This window comes from Salminus brasiliensis, chromosome 15, assembly GCF_030463535.1.
Source record: "Salminus brasiliensis chromosome 15, fSalBra1.hap2, whole genome shotgun sequence".
Lineage (NCBI taxonomy): Eukaryota > Metazoa > Chordata > Actinopteri > Characiformes > Bryconidae > Salminus > Salminus brasiliensis.
The window spans coordinates 27956530-27976483 of NC_132892.1; the positions used below are offsets into that span (position 1 = coordinate 27956530).

Genomic DNA, 19954 nt, shown 5'->3' on the forward strand with positions numbered 1-19954 from the left:
TTTGAAAGCTGCCTCCTTTGAACCAGGTGAAAAAATACTTTATTGTATATCAGGTGGACACGACAAAAGTAATGACATGCCAGCATGCTCTCCTAGTCGGGTATGTTGATGGGTTATGGACTTGATCAGAAATCATAATAATAATCATAATAATAACAATAATAATAACTTAGATACAGGATATTTCATTAAAGAGGTTTTGTATTGATTTCCTAAGACTCTACGACATACAATGCACAATATTATCTCTACACTTTTTTATGTACACTTTCCTTTTCATTGGTGAGTTTTCTTTTTTGAGACATCTGCTATAACCCCACATAGAACAATGACCAAACCAAGAGTAAAAATATGGACAACCTCCCTTTTTTTTTGGAAATATTAAGGTAACTACACAACAAAATAAAACACATCTTTTAAATGTCACGTTGATATTTCGATAAACAAGTAAATCAACTCAAACCCTATCAGATCCCACGCCTGAAATAATGCTTTATAGGTACTTCAAACACAAAGTAGCAGAAGGGGTAGAAAAGAGAACCTCGGGTTTGGATATTCTGGTCTTCGGTGTAGTGTGGCTGGTTTCAATACCCTAGAAAACGCTTCTGGACTCCCGTGAGCCGCGAGCTGTCTTTCTCAGCCTCCCGCAGATAGTAGGAACGAGGTACAGGCGGACTGCCTTGGCCTCTGAACGTGGAGAGGCACGCTTGAAAGCATTGATTTCCAATGCTTGTGAACGTCTCTTTAAGTCCTTGCAGTAATGTGTGGGCCTCGACCCTCGTGGGGTCCTTGAAACGTCTCCAGTCCTCCAATAGAATCGATCGGTGTCGTTGTTCTCAGCTCTGGGGCGCTCAGCTCTTGCCTCTTGCCTCCCCTCTCTTTCTCTCTCTCTCTCTTCGGATGGACTGATTGATTGGCGTGTGTTAGCCCCGCCCCCTTCCTTCAGTACATCACCGCAGACTTCAGGAAAAGCCGGCCGTCTGTGAAACGAGAGCGGGATACTAATGAAGCTGGTGGGAGGGGGGGAAAGAAAAACACTGTTTTTGAATATTTGCCAAACTTGACTGATGTCGCCCGCGATGTTTAATGAATGGTGCGGTCCATAAGGTTGTGTTCTAACATGAGCAGATTTCAAACCCAGATGAAAGGTTTGTTAAGAGAGAAGATGGCGCATTAGAATAAATGTCAAGCGAAACAAAGCGCACCCACGCGCTCTCCAGCAAGACAAAAAAGAGAAAGAAAATCCTTTGAAAGATTAATTACTACATGTAAATTATGTAAATTATGCCCATGCAAATATTTCATGAGGACAATTAAGAGAGCCATTAATTACTGCCCCCCGTTCTCTTTCTCTCTCCTTCTTTCTCTCTCCCTTTTTTTTTTGCTTCACTGACATTCAATTTAATTTCCCTCTCAATGCTTTAGATGTTTAATCTTCCAACAAAAGGCTCCCTGACACACTTACTGGTCACATGTGCCGCCACCGCCACCACCAACACCACCACCACAACCCACGAGACTCACAGCTAGATGCTTTGCTTGCTTTTAACACCCTTATAAACCCAGTAAAAGAGAAACTGTAGCCAATGAAACCATTCAAACTATTGATAAGGACCTGGCGATACAGGGCTAAGGGCCAGTTTATGTGTCTGTGTTTGGGGTCAATGCAGACTCTATGCTGTAGTCTGCGCATGTGGCCTACGCCGCTGTGAGTGTTTACATTTGTCTGCAGCCAAATATAATAGCCTGGCAAAGGGGGTGTTGGGGGAGTCTATGCAACTGGGTTAACTTTCTTGGAGCGGAAGAGCTGCTGTGAGCGGTCAGAGGTGAGGAGAGCCCAAAAAAAGAAGGAAGGCAGAAGGAGGGTGAAACTTTCTTGTCCGGCCACTGAGAGACACGGACGAGGAAGCGCAGGTAGATTTGATGATTTGGATCAGCACCTGCATCCATTTCCCTCACATCAGGGTGCGCATAATGTTTGTCCCGCCGAATTTACAAGTGGCTGAAAGTTAATGCTACCCAGCGGACCAATGGCGTAGGGTACAGCCTAGGCCTCATGCCACACTGTTAGAAGGCTCTCTGATTTGAAACAGTGCTTTGAGGAACCTTTAGGGTCTTTAGAAAAAAAAGGTTCCTTAGGGCACCTTAAGAGGTTCCTCTATTGTTTCAAAGTGAGGAACCACCAAAGGTTTCTTAAGGATTTTACACTTTTAACAGTATACAAGTGGGCTACTCGTAGTCTGCAGCGTAGAGTTGGCGCAATAGCATAAACTGGCTTTTTAGGGGTGTGTTTATGCTTGTAGTTTGGTTCCCTTGGTCTGAACCAAGCATACATTGTTACACCTGGTTTGCCTTGTGTTCACACCGACATATTTGCAGTCTAACCAAAAGTAGCTGTAGTAGTAGGTCTGCATGAGGCATGTGTGTCCCTGGGTCCTGCATGATCCATGCAATGACTAGCGGAACCCTTAAATCTAACCCTGAAACCTTAAACTTGCCTTGATATCAGTATTAAACCTAAATCAGTATTACACTAAAAGATGCACTTCAAGTGGTGCCTAGATCCGAAACGCTGTAGTGTGGTAGTGTGTGGTTTGAGACACAGCCCTGCTTAACTATAAAAGCGCCAGGCAGCAGACGTTAAAGCACTGGAACGTGGGTAGGTCTGCCTGTGAAGAAGCAGGAGGCATGCTGTTGATGGAGCAAACGAGCAGGAAAGGCAGCATTCACACTTACTCTAATGAACCAATCAGACCAGGGGTGGACTAAAACGCTGACCTCTAGTGGTCAGGGTTTAAACACAGCACTAAATGAACCACCGTCTGCCACCAATCTTTACATCTAAACTATTCATTAATAATTAATACGGTGTTTCTAAAAATCCGTACAGTATTGCAGACCATAATTTCACAATACTTCAATATATCGATATTTTCTTACACCCCTAACTCAAACAGATCAAATCGTAGATTCTGCTGCAGGTAGGAAGTTCAGTGAGGGGGACAGTGAGGGCAAGTTACCTTGTATCGTCCTCTCCGCATCTGTCCTGTCGTTGCTTAGGTCAGTCTCCATGTCCTGGGTAGGAGGCTCTGAGGACACATTGAGTTTAGGTCGTTAATTTTATTGTTTTATGCAGTAATTAGAGTCGCAGTAACGCCAATTTATATTCTGGAGGCTACAACTCTAACACTTGCAGTATATCATCAGTTTAATAAGGTAAGTTAGCGGGAGATCTTGACTTTACACATTTAACGTTACTGTCGTGCAAAACCTTGTATCTCCAAAATGGAAAAACCCTTCTTAACTTTCAATGGACGTCAATGTAGAAAGACCCGCCTCCCCCCATTTTGTCATTTCTAGCATTTCTATTGGTCCATCATCATAATATGAAGCATTATAAACAATTGCTAGATTCAAATTATGTCAAAAATTGAAAATGGCAAAATAGGAGATGCAAGGTTTTGTGTGAGAGCTGCGATATCATAATATTATGGAATAATTTCATTATTGATGCACAGTGGTACAATCTGCGGCAATGAACCCACACACACACACACACACACACACACACACACACACACACACACACACACACACACACACACAACCAGAGCAGTAGGCAGCCACCTCAGCGCCCAGGGAGCAATTGGGGGGTTAGTTGCCTTGCTCAAGGGCACCTCAGCCGTGAATGATATTTAAGTTCGCATTAATACAGTTAATCAGACCCCATCCAGAACGCCTTACAAACCGGACAAAGCTTGTTCTGATCGGACTGTTTTCTTCTATTTTGTTCTTCTTTTGAAAATGACACTAAAGGGAACCTTACACAGAATCACTGGTGCAATCATAACTTCTTTATATTACCCAAGATCATTTGAAACAGTTCCCACATAACATGCCCAGGTGAGGCCTGAATGAGTAGCCCATTGCCAACCAGAAAGTTTTGTCCAAGGGTTCCATGTTGGCCCACCTGGGTCAGTGATGGGACCAGAACGGGGTAGACATGGGCCCCATCTGGGCTGTACACTGCGCATGCTGCCTAGAGAGAAACCATGTGAGATTAAAGTGGGCTGTAACGATGAGGCCTATTTGGGAAGCCCAACTGTAACAGTAACGAAGTATGTACAAACCCACTCAGAGCCCATGCCCACCTGGAGCCTACCTGGAACCCACCTGCAACCCACCTAGCCCACGCTCCACTTTTGTGAGCCTGCTGAGTCTGCCATCAATCATTCATTCATATATTCATTCAGTTATTCCATCTTCTTATCTGCTTGATCCAATTCAGGAAGAGCAGTCAGATGTTTGCAAATTTAGGAACTCTAATTAAAGCCATCATGCAAAAACATCATATCTCCAAAATGGCAACTTTAAAGGACTTTACCCTCTTCACCTTCACGATTTTAATCCATGTCATTAAAGAAGACTTTCTATTGGTCTATTCATCATGACATTCTGACACCATGTAAAGAACAGCTGCCAGATTCACATTGTGGAAAAAAAGTGAAATTGTGTATTGAGATACAAGGTTTTTTGGTGTGATCTGGACGGTATGTGGTTTTATATGTAGCTGATGCACAAATAAATAAATTAATTAATTAAAAGAATAAAGAGGCACTGACTCGCCCGCTTGTATTTACTACGATGGATAATTCATTAGTACTGTTTACATAACATTTGTACTGTTTTGTAATGAATTGTAATATTTAGAGCAAAGTACAGTATCTGTATCAGTGTACGATGGTATGATCACCCACCGCTCGGAGTGCGGGCGTGCTCGCTGGTGGACGTCTGCTGCAGCGTCTGCTCGGCCTGGTCGCGCCGCTTGGACTCGTACTCCAGAGCTTCCTGGAGCTTCCGCTTTGTCTTCTTCTCCTTCTTCAGTCGCTTCTGGATCAGAGCTGTGGAGGAAAAAAATAAGCATAATGTAATGAAAATGCACTACATCTGCAAACGTCTTTCGACTTAGGGTTTTCCTTCCTGAAAAAATCTGGGAAAACTGTCATTACTGCAACACGTCATAGTGGTTGTGACGGTAATGACCCTACACTGACACTACATGTTTAAAAGTCTGTGGACATCCCTTCAAGTTGCACCCATTGCTGATGCAGATATGCACATTCACACACACACACACACACACACACACACACAGCTTGTAGAGAAGTACTGCCAGTAGAATAGGACTCTCTAGAGCAGATATACATGAACCTGTTGGCACCATGCTTAATGCCAGCTGTGGGCTACAGAGGATGAGCTGTGGAGCAGTGTGTCCTCTGTAATGATGGATAGTGCTTCATCCAAAATGTTGAATGAGCTGGAAAGTTGGGGATGAGTTGCGGGGGTGATCATCCAACATCCTGACCCCACTAAAGCTCTTGTCGCTGAATCCTCACAACAATGCTCCTCCAAAATTTAGCAAAAAGCCTTCTCTGACAGTAGAGACAGTTACTCCATCAAAAGCAGATTAAACCCTTTTTAATAAAAAGCAATGATTATGCAGCTGTCCCAATACTTTTGTCCATATAATGTACATCTGAAAAGCATAATGTGGTTTATATTAGTGGAAACATATTCCATATAAATGAACAATTAAACTGGCCAAAAAGTGATCCGGGATGAGTCTGAATTCTCCACTGGAGGTCTTAATTTCTCTCCGTTTATAATAACGGAGCCAGAATTGGGATGTTCGAGTCAGCGAATAGTGCATTAGCTCTAATGCTCCCTTAGGCATTTGAGGGATCCTTATTGGCCATATAAACCGATCCGGAATCAGCCGCCCGATTTACACCCAGCTCATTCACCATTAGAGACAAAGCAGGCGGCGGGTTGTAGCATTACGGAGTGTCTCCGTAATGAAGAAGTCAATTGGTTTGATGTATTATGTACAAGATTCATTATCTTTATCATACGAGCTGCATATTAACACAGCCTTTCTGTTTACACACATAATAGATCATTAATACTAATAACAATGTGTGTACTTATAATTACATCGTCTAATTACTTGTGTCGCCGAGTCTCACCGTGTGTGTTGTGTTTGCCTATGTCTATGTCTTTATTCATGTATGTCTCTATTTGCCTGTATGTACATATGTGTATGTGTGTGTGTGTGTGTGTGTGGTCTGCTGAGGGAAAATGCTGAACTTGCAGTCTTGTGGGGGAGATGTTCGAACAAGTGATGAAGAGCCACATAATTAAACAACATTAATTAATGCTGCATGTTCCCCTGTCCCCGTCACTGTCACTGCGATTCGGCTACTTTATGACCATGTGCAAATATTAGGCCACTGATTTACTTGGAATTAGGGTTCGATTGATATATCGTTTGGCCAGTGATATCAGCTGATTATGCTTAGCTGATTTAAAGCTCACAGGACATCGCTGACCTCTGAAGGTTTGATAGTCGAGGACTTGTGTGCAGGTAGTATTTACACAAAACTAATACAAATTAAGAAAGAAATAACAAGCAAAAACTTAAAAATGAAGAATACTTGGGAAACGTACCCCTATGCAGTACATGCTAAATGGACAAAAGTATTGAGACATATATTGAAACACATATGGCCCTATCTTATACCCTGAGCAAGGCTTGTCGCGATGCTCATTGCTATCTCACACCCCGCCAACAGTCTATTTTCATGCCTTCCACTTGCGCTGTTTAAATAGCAACGGTGCTCTTGAATATATCTACGCAAATGAGGTGTGTTCAGGTCAATTTCTGGCGTAGTGCTATCTTGGCAACGGAAAAAAACAGGTGCACCACTGACTGAAAACAACCTAGGCGGACGTGAACAGGCAGACGTTCGTTGCTATCTTGGCAGTGAATTGTCAGCACTGGCGCGTACAGCCCAACGTGTGTACACCCCCACTTTGTACCACTGAAATAGCAATCTGCCAAAGTCAGACCACACCTGGCTCTTAAAGGGAATGGCGAGTGACACGCTGATTGGTTTATTGCATGTTACGCCAAAAACACTCCCATGATTAATTAAGAGACTTAGTATATTAGTATATCTTTTGGGCATATACTTAAATGTCTGCGTATGCTAAAAAAAACACTGAGCCCAGCAGCAGATATATACACTGTGTGAAATGTCATGATGAGTGGACTAATAGAGATGATCCAAAACTGTGTGGAATAAAATCTCCTTAAACAAAAACAAAAAAACCTATCAAGATGAATCGCGCCATCCGGAAAGTGTGACACAGCAGACGTCTGTAGTCTAGTATGAAGACTGTGTCCGTGGAAGAGACTCAAGAGACCTGCAGTGAAACGTCCCGACTGAGCCCCACATTTACATTCCAATAAAGCTTATTGATCACACGCCTCTGAAGTTTGACTTTCTGCAACATTACAAAACTTCTAGACAACTAACTACTCATCATATTTTCCCTCAATTAACACGTTAATGCTCAGTAGAGCACAGAGACGCTCCTTTAATAGAGCTGATATTACTAAAATGCTTCATTTTCAATGGCCAGATCTGCAGCTGAAACAGGAGCCTAGTGCAGCCCAACATTACAGTCATTATGGCTTTGGGGGGGGGGTAGTGCACTATAGACCCCTGTGGCACTTTTACTTTTCTACTTAAAGTAGTTTTGAAACCAGTACTTTTACACTTTTACTGGAGTAAAAAGCTTAAATTGACACTTCAACCTCTACAGAAGTCTTTTTAAACCCTAGTATCTCCACTCACTTCTACCTGAGGAATTAATTGGAGTACTTTGACAGTCATATAGGATTGTCTACTGATATTGTTACATTCCAAATGAATGAATGCATCCATTACAGTTACACAATATACTGCTTGTTTTTCGTAATTTTGTATGACACCTTTGGTTCCCGTAAAGAACAATGCTCTATCACAAAACATGGTCCTCAATGGAAGCAAAAGTGGTTCCTCTATGGCACTGCTCAAAGAACCATTTGTAGCATCAAACTGAAGCTAGATGAGTATTCTGAGAGTCTAATACACACAAACACAGCATCGTCAGTGTTCCTCAGCAGGTGTCTGAGTTAAGGATGTGGTCAGGTCTGAGCCCAACCACATCCGTAATCGGGGATTCTGTGGACGTGACTTTAAACTCATCTTAGATCAGATATCAGAGGAGATACTGACCTCGATTTTTCTGCTCCACACACAGCTGTCTCTCCAGCGTCTCACGCAGCTCCCTCTCCCGATACAGCTCCATCTTCAGCTCTGTCTTCTCCAGCTGCACCTGCTTCTCCTGCACCCGTGCATTGTCTATGGCAACCTTCAGCAGACCCTGTGACCAGACAAGCACAGCGTATGCAGTTTTGATTCTGGACTAAAATGCTGACTTTGTGTATTGTTTATTCTTATAATCTGTTACTTATAGCTGGAAAATAATGATTTATGATTTTTGGGAATTTCTGGACTAAAATGTTTACATTGTTTGCAAATTTCTGGACTAAAATGTATAATATTTTTAGGAATTTCTGGACTAAAATGTTTACATTTTAAGGAATTTCTGGACTAAAATGTTTACATTGTTTAGGAATTTCTGGACTAAAATGTTTACACTGTTTGGGAATTTCTGGACTTAAACATTAACACTGTTTTGGAATTTTTAGGTAATTCTGGACTAAAATATATCTGATGCATTATTGGACTATAATGTATAATATTTTTAGGTATTTCTGGACTAAAATATTTACATTTTTAGGAATTTCTGGACTAAAATGTTTACATTGTTTGGAAATTTCTGGACTTAAACATTAACACTGTTTGGGAATTTTTAGGAAATTCTGGACTAAAATATTATATCTGATGCATTTCTGGACTATAATGTATAATATTTTTTAGAAAATTCTGGACTAAAATGTTAAAGGATTTTTTTTTTGTAAATTCTGGACTAAAATGTTAAAGGTTTCAAGACATTCTAAACTGTTTATGTTTTATGGGAAAGGCTTACCTGGTTATCTGTTTACAGCAAATGATATATTTGCCTTTCAAAGTAATTTTTTTTCTTCAAATTTAGCTATTTTGTTTGACATCAGTCTCATCAGTCTCATCTATGACCAGCTCTTATCCAGTCTGTACTTGCATCATCACTGTATGCAAAACTGCATTTTGGACCATTTATTTATTCCAGAAATAGCATATTTTGAGATGTTTAGACCAAAACACTGAAAACCTGTTTCCCTCTGGAATGTGGCTGTTGTGAAGACATACTACAAGCTTTTCTCAGGATAGCACCATCTGTGTTGCTTCTGAGAACAGCTCTTACCTGTATGTTGGTGAGGAGTGTTTCTATAGAAGACAGGCCTTCAGGAAAGAGCAGCGGGGCGGGAAAGCCGGGAGGTAGCGTCGGACCAACGTGAGAAAGCCGCTCGTAGCTCTCTCGAGAGGTGGGGGTGCACAGCAGGCTCTCCTCTGTAAGACACGTTCGTAATGCATTAATTCAGAGAACGGCTGAGAACTGATCCATATGATAAATCAGAACGTGTTCAGTCAAAGCCCTGTTCATTACAACCTGAATGTGTTAATAAACATTGTGAAGCTTCCACGTTTTGTTTAGATGTTCTAGGAGGAGACACGCGTACACAGTTACAAGAAAAGGAACTCCAACACCTTGTGCTAACAGCAAGTTCAGTTACGGTACTGATTCACATGGCAGAGATGTCTACACTGGAAACATGTCTGTGCTTCAAATCAAAACACATGGACCAGTAATCTCAAGACTACAACTGCAAATTTAACCTCTATGTCTCTCAAGTGTGAATTCACTTTTAATGAGAATACTTTATCTACACATGTTACTATTCGTAAGTGCCACACCTGAGCAAACGCCTGATCCATGTGGATGTCCTCCTTTCTCTTATGCAATTCAAAGTAATACTATTTCAACATAACGCTATTTTAACACCAGCGCTATTTTAGTGTAACACTATTTTAGTGTAACACTATTTCAATGTAACGCTATTTCAATGTAACGCTATTTCAATGTAACGCTATTTCAATGTCAGGCTAGTTCAATGTCAGGATATTTCAATGTAACGCTATTTCATTGTCAGGTTAATTCAATGTCAGGCTAATTCAATGTAATGCTATTTCAATGTAACGCTAATTTAATGTCAGGCTAATTCAATGTAAGGCTAATTCAATGTAAGGCTAATTCAATGTAGCGCTATTTCAACGTAACGCTATTTCAACGTAACGCTATTTCAATGTCAGGCTACTTCAATGTCAGGCTACTTCAATGTCAGGCTAATTCAATGTAAGGCTATTTCAATGTAAGGCTATTTCAATGTAAGGCTAATTCAATGTAAGGCTAATTCAATGTAACGCTATTTCACCGTAATGCTATTTCACCGTAATGCTATTTCAATGTAAGGCTAATTCAATGTAACGCTATTTCAATGTAATGTATTTCAATATAAGGCTAATTCAATGTAACGCTATTTCAACATAATGCTATTTCAATGTAACGGTATTTCAACATAAGGCTAATTCAATGTAACGGTATTTCAACATAAGGCTAATTCAATGTAACGGTATTTCAACATAAGGCTAATTCAATGTAATGCTATTTCAATGTAGCGCTATTTCAGTGTAACGCTATTTCAATGTCAGGCTAATTCAATGTAACGGTATGTCAATATAAGGTTAATGCAATGTAACGATATTTCTACGTAATGCTTTTTTAATGTAATGCTATTTCAATGTCAGGCTACTTCAACGTAACGCTATTTCAATGTAGTGCTATTTTAACACAGCACTAATTCACTTTTTCACAATGCAAACCACAGTTTTGTAGGTACACACACCAATGCCGAACAGATGCTGAGCACTGTTCAGTCCCTCAGCACGTCACAGCTTTTCATTATTAGAATAAATCCAAAACAACGGCACACAAATCTTGGTTGTGCAGCGTTTTATTGTGTGGTTTTGCAACGTACCGCTATTGCAGTGTAGCACAATGTAACGTACCACTGTTACAGCATACGGCTATTGCAATGCTATTGCACTGTAATGCAATGTACTTATGGGATATTGGAATCTACTGTCTGCTACTTTCCTCCCCACTGAATCGGCACGTCTTTATATGCAGAGCTGAGTGTTTTAGCGCTGCTTCTTTGGGGCAGGGTGCCAGCCAGGTCTAATAACAGTCCAAGGTCGTTACAGCACATCAAAGCTACTTTGTGTTTCTAATGCGCCCCATGTCGCTCTGCCTGAGTAAATGTCAGCCTGATCATTTGCTGAGAGTCAGCAGGTTCTCTCCCCTCTGGCCTCCGAACAGTAAATCTCCATTGCATCGATGCGGCATGAGCGCTACATGTTGATCCTAGATCAGTTCTGGTGGCCTCTGAACTGTAAATCCGCTTTTATTACGACAGCAACCGGAGAATCTCTGTCAGGAGGCCTGAGACACGTAGGCCTCTGCTGTTCTCATGGGTTCGGTAACAGTTTGCTGAAACAGGGCCACAGTAGTAGGGCCACAGTCCAACAACAGAGCAGTACCGTCACTGTGAGCTTTTTTGAGGTCAAAATCGCTACTGCAGCGTTAACACAACCCTCAGTCAACATCGCTACTGCAGTGTTAACACAACCCTCAGTCAACATCGCTACTGCAGCGTTAACACAACCCTCAGTCAACATCGCTACTGCAGCGTTAACACAACCCTCAGTCAACATCGCTACTGCAGCGTTAACACGGCCCTCAGTCAACATCGCTACTGCAGTGTTAGCACAGCCCTCAGTCAACATCGCTACTGCAGCGTTAGCACAGCCCTCAGTCAACATCGCTACTGCAGCGTTAACACAGCCCTCAGTCAACATCGCTACTGCAGCGTTAACACAGCCCTCAGTCAACATCGCTACTGCAGCGTTAACACAACCCTCAGTCAACATCGCTACTGCAGCGTTAACACAACCCTCAGTCAACATCGCTACTGCAGCGTTAACACAGCCCTCAGTCAACATCGCTACTGCAGCGTTAACACAGCCCTCAGTCAACATCGCTACTGCAGCGTTAACACAGCCCTCAGTCAACATCGCTACTGCAGTGTTAACACAGCCCTCAGTCAACATCGCTACTGCAGTGTTAACACAACCCTCAGTCAACATCGCTACTGCAGTGTTAACACAGCCCTCAGTCAACATCGCTACTGCAGTGTTAACACAACCCTCAGTCAACATCGCTACTGCAGTGTTAACACAGCCCTCAGTCAACATCGCTACTGCAGCGTTAACACAACCCTCAGTCAACATCGCTACTGCAGCGTTAACACAACCCTCAGTCAACATCGCTACTGCAGTGTTAACACAACCCTCAGTCAACATCGCTACTGCAGTGTTAACACAGCCCTCAGTCAACATCGCTACTGCAGTGTTAACACAGCCCTCAGTCAACATCGCTACTGCAGTGTTAACACAACCCTCAGTCAACATCGCTACTGCAGTGTTAACACAACCCTCAGTCAACATCGCTACTGCAGCGTTAACACAACCCTCAGTCAACATCGCTACTGCAGTGTTAACACAGCCCTCAGTCAACATCGCTACTGCAGTGTTAACACAACCCTCAGTCAACATCGCTACTGCAGCGTTAACACAACCCTCAGTCAACATCGCTACTGCAGCGTTAACACAACCCTCAGTCAACATCGCTACTGCAGTGTTAACACAGCCCTCAGTCAACATCGCTACTGCAGTGTTAACACAACCCTCAGTCAACATCGCTACTGCAGTGTTAACACAACCCTCAGTCAACATCGCTACTGCAGTGTTAACACAGCCCTCAGTCAACATCGCTACTGCAGCGTTAACACAGCCCTCAGTCAACATCGCTACTGCAGTGTTAACACAGCCCTCAGTCAACATCGCTACTGCAGCGTTAACACAGCCCTCAGTCAACATCGCTACTGCAGCGTTAACACAGCCCTCAGTCAACATCGCTACTGCAGCGTTAACACAACCCTCAGTCAACATCGCTACTGCGTTAACACAACCCTCAGTCAACATCGCTACTGCAGCGTTAACACAGCCCTCAGTCAACATCGCTACTGCAGCGTTAACACAACCCTCAGTCAACATCGCTACTGCAGTGTTAACACAACCCTCAGTCAACATCGCTACTGCAGCGTTAACACAGCCCTCAGTCAACATCGCTACTGCAGTGTTAACACAGCCCTCAGTCAACATCGCTACTGCAGTGTTAACACAGCCCTCAGTCAACATCGCTACTGCAGTGTTAACACAGCCCTCAGTCAACATCGCTACTGCAGCGTTAACACAACCCTCAGTCAACATCGCTACTGCAGCGTTAACACAGCCCTCAGTCAACATCGCTACTGCAGTGACTAGTCCAGCATTGCTCCCGTGCCGTTAGCACGGCCGGTCTTGTCACCAGTGGAAGCTGGTATCACCTTCACGGGACAAACACTCCATTGCTCCGCAGTTCAAAGTGAGGGGGATTTATACCCCTCTAGCCGACACTTGGCACTGCACAGTTGAACGGCTCTTTGAGCATCTTAAAGTAGCTGAGTTCATTCATTAGTACGGGTGCTCAGACACATTCAGACATAGTGTACCCTTTTCACAAAGCCCCCCATGCAGCCACCTGCTCTTTTAAGTTTTAAGAAACATTTCACTCCCACTCTCTGATCCTGCATCAGCCCCAGCGTTTTGGTTATGATTACAGCAACACAGCAGCGCGCTGATCCGAGACCCGCCCTTAAAGAACCAGACGAAGCAGACATACGATCCAGTGCAACAATGAAACCAAGTTGTTTTTGATCAGGCTGAAGCCTTGATCTCGTCTGCAGACACATCAAAGAGCCCGCTAATGTATGGGGCTGTAAGGTACGGACCAGACCAGCGAGGGACAACAGAGTTATTATTGGGCCTCTGGTGAGAAGGAGTACGCCTCGTTCTCGGGAGTTCTCTCTGATGTTAAGCAAATGTAGCTTTAATGGCGTCTGTTAAATTCTGATTTTACGGCAAGTCTGTGTCAGAAATGGGCTTGAATAATAGTTTATGCTACAGGAGTGTAAAGTTACTGTTTTTTTAAGATGTAAATGTAACTGTGTAATGATATAATTAATTACTTAGTTACATAATGAATTACATTTACATTTGATTTTTTTAAATGTTAAGAATACTTGGCACAAATAATTGTCTCGTGCAAGAGGAATAAAATGGCTAAACAATGACTTAACCATTCAAGGTTAAGAAGGCTTTTCTGCCCCTTTTGGAGATGCAATCATTATTAGTGAATGCAGTTAACCCAAGAAAACCTGACCGGTGGGTTAAGTAGAATTTAATGACCAGGTTGGTGCAAAACAGGATCGGGGAGCTCCAAATGGAGCTCGGAGTTTGCAAAGAACTGCTGGGACCGTTATAGAACCACCGCCTTTCCTAAAGAAACCTTGAGGAAAGAACTCTTCTATTTAATAGTGTATCTTGTTCCACCATCATTGTCCACGAGGCACAAAGGCCTACTACAAAACCAAGGAACACATCACATTACTACATTTACATTTAAGGCATTTAGCAGACAAAGCAAGTGCTTTGCTAATTACCCAAGAAAAACCTCAGCTAGTTTAAATAGACTAATAATTCAAAGATACCTTGTTTTTTACCTTTATAAGTTTAGACTCTACTAAACACCAGTCAATATGGAGACCATAGTACTCTACTATTTGCCCAAGTATTCTCGGAAGAGGAGGGTCCTCAGTCTGAGTTTGAAGACCGCGAGCGTTGTACTCTGCCGTTCGGACACTCAGGGGAAGTTTGTTCCACCACTTTGGTGCAGCCTGGACGCTTGTCTTCCGTGGATTTTGAGGGATGGAGGGTCGAGCTGATCCGTACTTGAAGCTCAAAGGGCTTTTGGTCCGGATATGCTTTTGACCAATGCCAGCACAACAGCAACAACAGCTCTATACAGTACTGAAAAAAGGACACTTGCTTCTTTTGACCTACTAGAATATACAGTACTGAAAATGGTTCTTCATTCTTTGGACTATTTGGACAAATATAAAACCACTACAATAGGTCTTTCACCAGTCCGAAGAACCCTAACCTTCCAAAGGACCATCCAAACATTCAAATGGTGCTTAGAGTTGTCATGGTTCTATATGGAGCCACTCTCTCTATTAAATAAACAACAACAACTAACAGGCAACAATGGAGAAAGGCTCTTCTTTTGACCCTTAAAAAGGTTTTGTTCACCAGATCTACTGGAATATATACTGAAAAATGGTTCCTTATTCTTTGGACTCTTATCTGCGCTACATAAAACCCCTACAATAGGTCTTTCACCAGTCTGAAGAACCCTAACCTTCCAAAGAACCATTTAAGCATCCAAATGGTGCTTAGGGTTGTCATGTTTCTACATAGCCCTTGAAAAACCCTTGTTGTAAGAGTTTAACATGTTCCACCTACAAAGAACTGATGGTTGTGTAACAACGTACAACAGCGGAGACAGGCCTACAACAGAACCCTGGAACAGTACTACAGCAACAATGGCTCTATACAGTCCTGAAAAAGAGTTTCTTTATTCTTTGGACTCTTATTGGTGCTAAAAAACATTTACAATAGGTCTTGCACCAGTCCTAAGAACCCTAACCTTCCAAAGAACAATTGAAACAGTCAAATGGTGCTTAGAGTTGTCATGGTTCTATATGGAGCCACTTTCTTTACTAAATAACCACTGAAAAGTCCTTGTTGTAAGAGTATAACATGTCCCAGCATCATTGTCTTCAAAGCTCTGAAGGATGTGTAACAACAGACAGGCAATAATGGAGAAAGGCCTGCTACAAAACCATGGAACGTGTCACAGCACTACAGCAACTATTTGGTGCTAGAATCATCAACAAAATGATTGTTTTTCTACCAATGTAAAGAACTAAAGGACCATTTAAGCCTACTAGAAAAACCAGGGAACCGCAGTGATCGCAGTACTACAGCAATACGAGGGCCTACAGCTCCTGCAGTTACACTTATTCAAAGCTGCTGGCTTCGTTTACAGCCCAAAGACTGAGCAGTCCATGCATCAACAGGGCTGTAAAAACTTCCACCATCGTACCTTTCAAAAGGCTTCAGAGCACACTGGCGCAGTAAGACCAGATGGGCTCTCTTCATTTTCTACGGCTGTGCGAGAGGCTCCTGGAGTTTGCACACACATACACACACACACGTGCATGTGTATGTGTGTGTGCACGAAGATCTCCAGCGGTAATAACTGGCTCTGCGCAGGCTAATAAAGAGTGCTGTAGTGGGGAAGGTGACTTTCTCTTCAAAACACAGCTGCTTTATTACCATAACCCGGTTCGGCCATATGGCTCGGCCCCTCAAACAATCCGCGTGCGGAATTAACAGTGTTCTACCGTATGTTTCGGACACGGGACACATAGCGAGGAGGTGTGCTTACCTGTTACGGTAATCGTAAAATGGGAAGAGACATATGTGACTAATACATGTGCCGCTGTAACACCATATGGCGATATTATGGGAACTCAACTTGGCGGAAATTAAGCGTGCTGGGTCCAGCTTCCCGAAAACAACGCAGATCAGCTTAAGAGGTGTGGAGCGATTACTGTCATTCTGCTATTTATTTACAGTGCTGTGCAGAAACACTGTACGCAGCTGTGGAAACTGATTAAAGCTGAGCCATATATCTCTGCAGGACCTTATTCTCTGGAGCAGATAAACCTGAACCGATTGGCACCGTGCCCAATACCAGGCGTGGGCTAGAGGGGTAAAAAGCCCCCCAGCATTGAGCTGTGGAGCAGTGGAACTAACTGTGTTCTCTGAATTGATGGATGGTGCTCCATTCAGCACTTCTGGGATGGGTTGGGGAGGGGTGGTGTTCATCCAGCATCCTGACCTTGCTAACCCTCTTATAGCTGAATGCAATCAAATCCTCACAGCAATGAGATACAGTGGTGGCTCAGCGATTAAAGCACTGTGTTATTGTGTTACTGTTGGGCCCTTGTGCAAAGACCTTAACTCATTTGCTCTGCCTGGATGCTGCTGCAAAGGCTGCCCACCATATATAACCTTAAAAAAAAAGGGGGGGGTCCAGGTGTTTAGTAAAAGCAATGGTTCTGTATAGACCCATAATAAATACTGGTCCTCCCCCAGCAGAGCTTTGGAAAGGTTAAGTTAATCACACCCTACAATCACAATGTATTGATCACAAAGTATTGATTAATTGAATTGGGCGTTTTTCTTTAGTTAACTCAACTTGTTTTAGTCAAAGATTCTCCTAACTCATATTTTTAGGCCCCTCCTCCAATCTGTTTACTGTTTATTCCCATCTGCAGGTTAAAACTCCCCCTATTATATAAAGTCATAATTCTTTTAACAGTGGAGCTCTGAACCTTTGAACTTTGATCTCCTCATTCTTAATGAGCAGCAGTTAGACCGTAGGGCCGGTCTAGAGCTGTGAAATTACACTGCATAAAAACACAGTCCTGAGTAAATTTACCTTCCTGTTCTCCCTTAAGGAGCAACTGAGCAACTTATTGTCCTAAAACAGCCCTCCATGGTCAGGAGTCTGAGAATATGAAGGCCTCCCCTCATACGATGGGGAGATGAGAATAAACAGTGAACAGATTGAGGGGGAGGAGCCAAAGACTAAACATCTTACACAGTATTTAATCAGTTTCAGCTGCAGCTCATTTACTAATGGATTTGAGGCTCAAATCAGTGTGTATTGTTGACCAGACTGAGATGCAGGAGTTAAAATGTGAGTTAGGAGAACCTTTGACTGAACTAAGTTGAGTTAACATTAGATTTTTAAAAGTGCATTTATTTGTTTTTATGTTCCTGCCAGGTGAAGAATCGAACCCCACTCTTTTGCCTGAGGGGAATGACTGGTCCTTACTACACCAACTGTGTCTGATTTGGCAAAAAATCAAATCTGCAAACTGTAAACCCAAGAAATTTGTAACCTGGTCGGTGTCCCAACCGTTCAGCTTGGTTGCAGCACTGCCTAAAACACTGCAGACCTCAGCCTGTGTTCCTCATGCGGCTGCACAGCTGCCTCTTGATGTCAGACTGAAGTTTTTGTTGAATAAGTCACTTTGGACTTAGAATTTTGTTGAAGCAGCAGTTTGGTCTGGTGGGATATTAGGCTTGGTGCGGTATGCAAGCACTTTTAATTGCATTAAGACAATCTGTACTTAAAAATATTCCACTTATCTCTTCTCCGTGGACTGTTTGAGTGGGTGATTATAAAAGAGGACAGGCTATTTTTACAGGGGACGGCTGTGGGCGACAGAGGGAATATTTAGTAGAAGTCACTTAACTTAATGAAGCTCTGCACCTCTTTCTGTCTCTCCTCTCTGGTTCGCTCAGTCTCTCGCTCTCTCGGCTTTCCTTTTTGCTCTTCTATGGTGGACCCAATTACACCTTAACTTTATTACAGTACTTCCCTTTTCCTTCTGCTTCCATTTGACCATTCTTCAGTGTAAACACTGGGTAGGGGCTGAGCCATACTGCTAAAACTGAATATCAACAATATTCGTATAACACAGTATTAGACAATGTTTAAGGTTAACGAACTCATGCTTTCTGAGAAGAGGTTCTTCAAGGGTTCTTTGGTAAAGACATTGGTTCTATACAGAAACAAGTACATGGAGCTTTGCAAACCATGAACCTCAAAAACTGTGGCTCCTCCAGCTGTACCAGAACAGAGCTGGAAAAAGGGCCACTTCCAAAAGCCCAAAACTGTTACATCACAGTCTCAACTCATTATATTTACACCCCCAAAATTGACATGAACCCCGCCCACTAACAAAAGCTCTAGCAAAAGCAAAAGCAACATGGACCCCATGGACAAAGCGTTCTGGTTCCCTGTAGGGCTACCTATACAGGCCCCTCATGGGCATGTTTTCTGGGAACCTGTCAGGTTCTAGATATACTGGCTTAACAATGTAAAACAGGCTTATGAAAAACTAAATGCCTTAAATTGTGGACATTACATCATGAAATTATGTATCAACATTATGCAAAAAAATTATTTAGACCATAACAATATCACACTGGTACACCGGTATAGATGACCCTCAGCCCATCACTGAGTGTGTGTAAGATCTGGACAAAACGCTGCTCATTTACTTTGCTTTCCTTTGATCCAATAATTTAACCACCGACAGAAATGAAAGCAGTTAAACTCGTTACAGCATGAAGTGCAATTTTCAAAATGTTACTTTTACAATTCTCTCTCTTTCTCTCTCTCTCTCTCAGTTCGACTATCAGCCACTTACTCATTCTTTCCCCTCCCCCCAACCCCCTCTATCAGCACCTCTCCATTCTTGGACGTCCTTCACTTCAGAAAACGCATTAAAAGCCTCGGTGTAGCTCTTTGGCCGGAGTGCGTTTTTAAGTACATATAGCGCCGTACAGGATCCATTTAAAGAAGCAGGTGCTCAAAATCTCACCTTCTGCCTCTGATATCTGATAAAGTCTGATTAGATTTAACTGCCTCCCTCTCACGCTACCCCCCCTGCCGCACCCCCATCCCGCGCTCTCCGGATTCACTTAGCTGACCAAAGCATCTTTATCTGATCTCTCTGTCTTGGCAGGAGAGCGAGGCGTGCTGTCACATCCAAGGTGTTTCAAAGATGAAAAACAATCCATCCCTCGCTTCCTCCTGCGGCCCCTCCACCCCCTCCCCGCCCGCTCTCCGCGCTAAAAAAGCACAGCGCCCAGAGGAATGTGATTAGCGGAGTGCCGGTGTCGGCTGCCGGAGCACTCGACGTGCACCAGGCCGGCGGTTTCAGGGCATGCCGTGGCTGTAGGCTGGCGCTCACTAGCGTCTTGTGTAATATACATTGTGCTGAGGTGCTGACGTGTAATATGTTGACCCTGTGACTTTCCTTAATGGTTGAGGGACAATTTATAGGCAAATGCTACACATGCCAAAGGCTGAATAACACTGCTGCTATATAGAGGTATATATAAGGTAAAGGGCAAAG

General features: G+C 42.9%; 1 protein-coding gene across 4 annotated transcripts in view; it reads right to left on the reverse strand.

Annotated features, from left to right (window-relative positions):
- dachc (dachshund c) overlaps window positions 1-19954 on the reverse strand; it is a 93656-nt gene continuing 73702 nt past the window's right edge. For 2 of the 4 annotated variants that reach the window (XM_072657029.1, XM_072657028.1), the window contains exons 7-11: window positions 9256-9401; window positions 8124-8271; window positions 4758-4901; window positions 3021-3089; window positions 1-980 (exon numbers count right to left, since the gene is read on the reverse strand). In XM_072657029.1, the coding sequence (XP_072513130.1) occupies window positions 943-980; window positions 3021-3089; window positions 4758-4901; window positions 8124-8271; window positions 9256-9401 (545 nt within the window). In that variant the 3' untranslated portion in view covers window positions 1-942. Of the gene's footprint in view, window positions 1011-3020; window positions 3090-4757; window positions 4902-8123; window positions 8272-9255; window positions 9402-19954 lie in introns of all 4 variants that reach the window. The other 2 variants (XM_072657027.1, XM_072657026.1) reach the window with 1 other exon arrangement.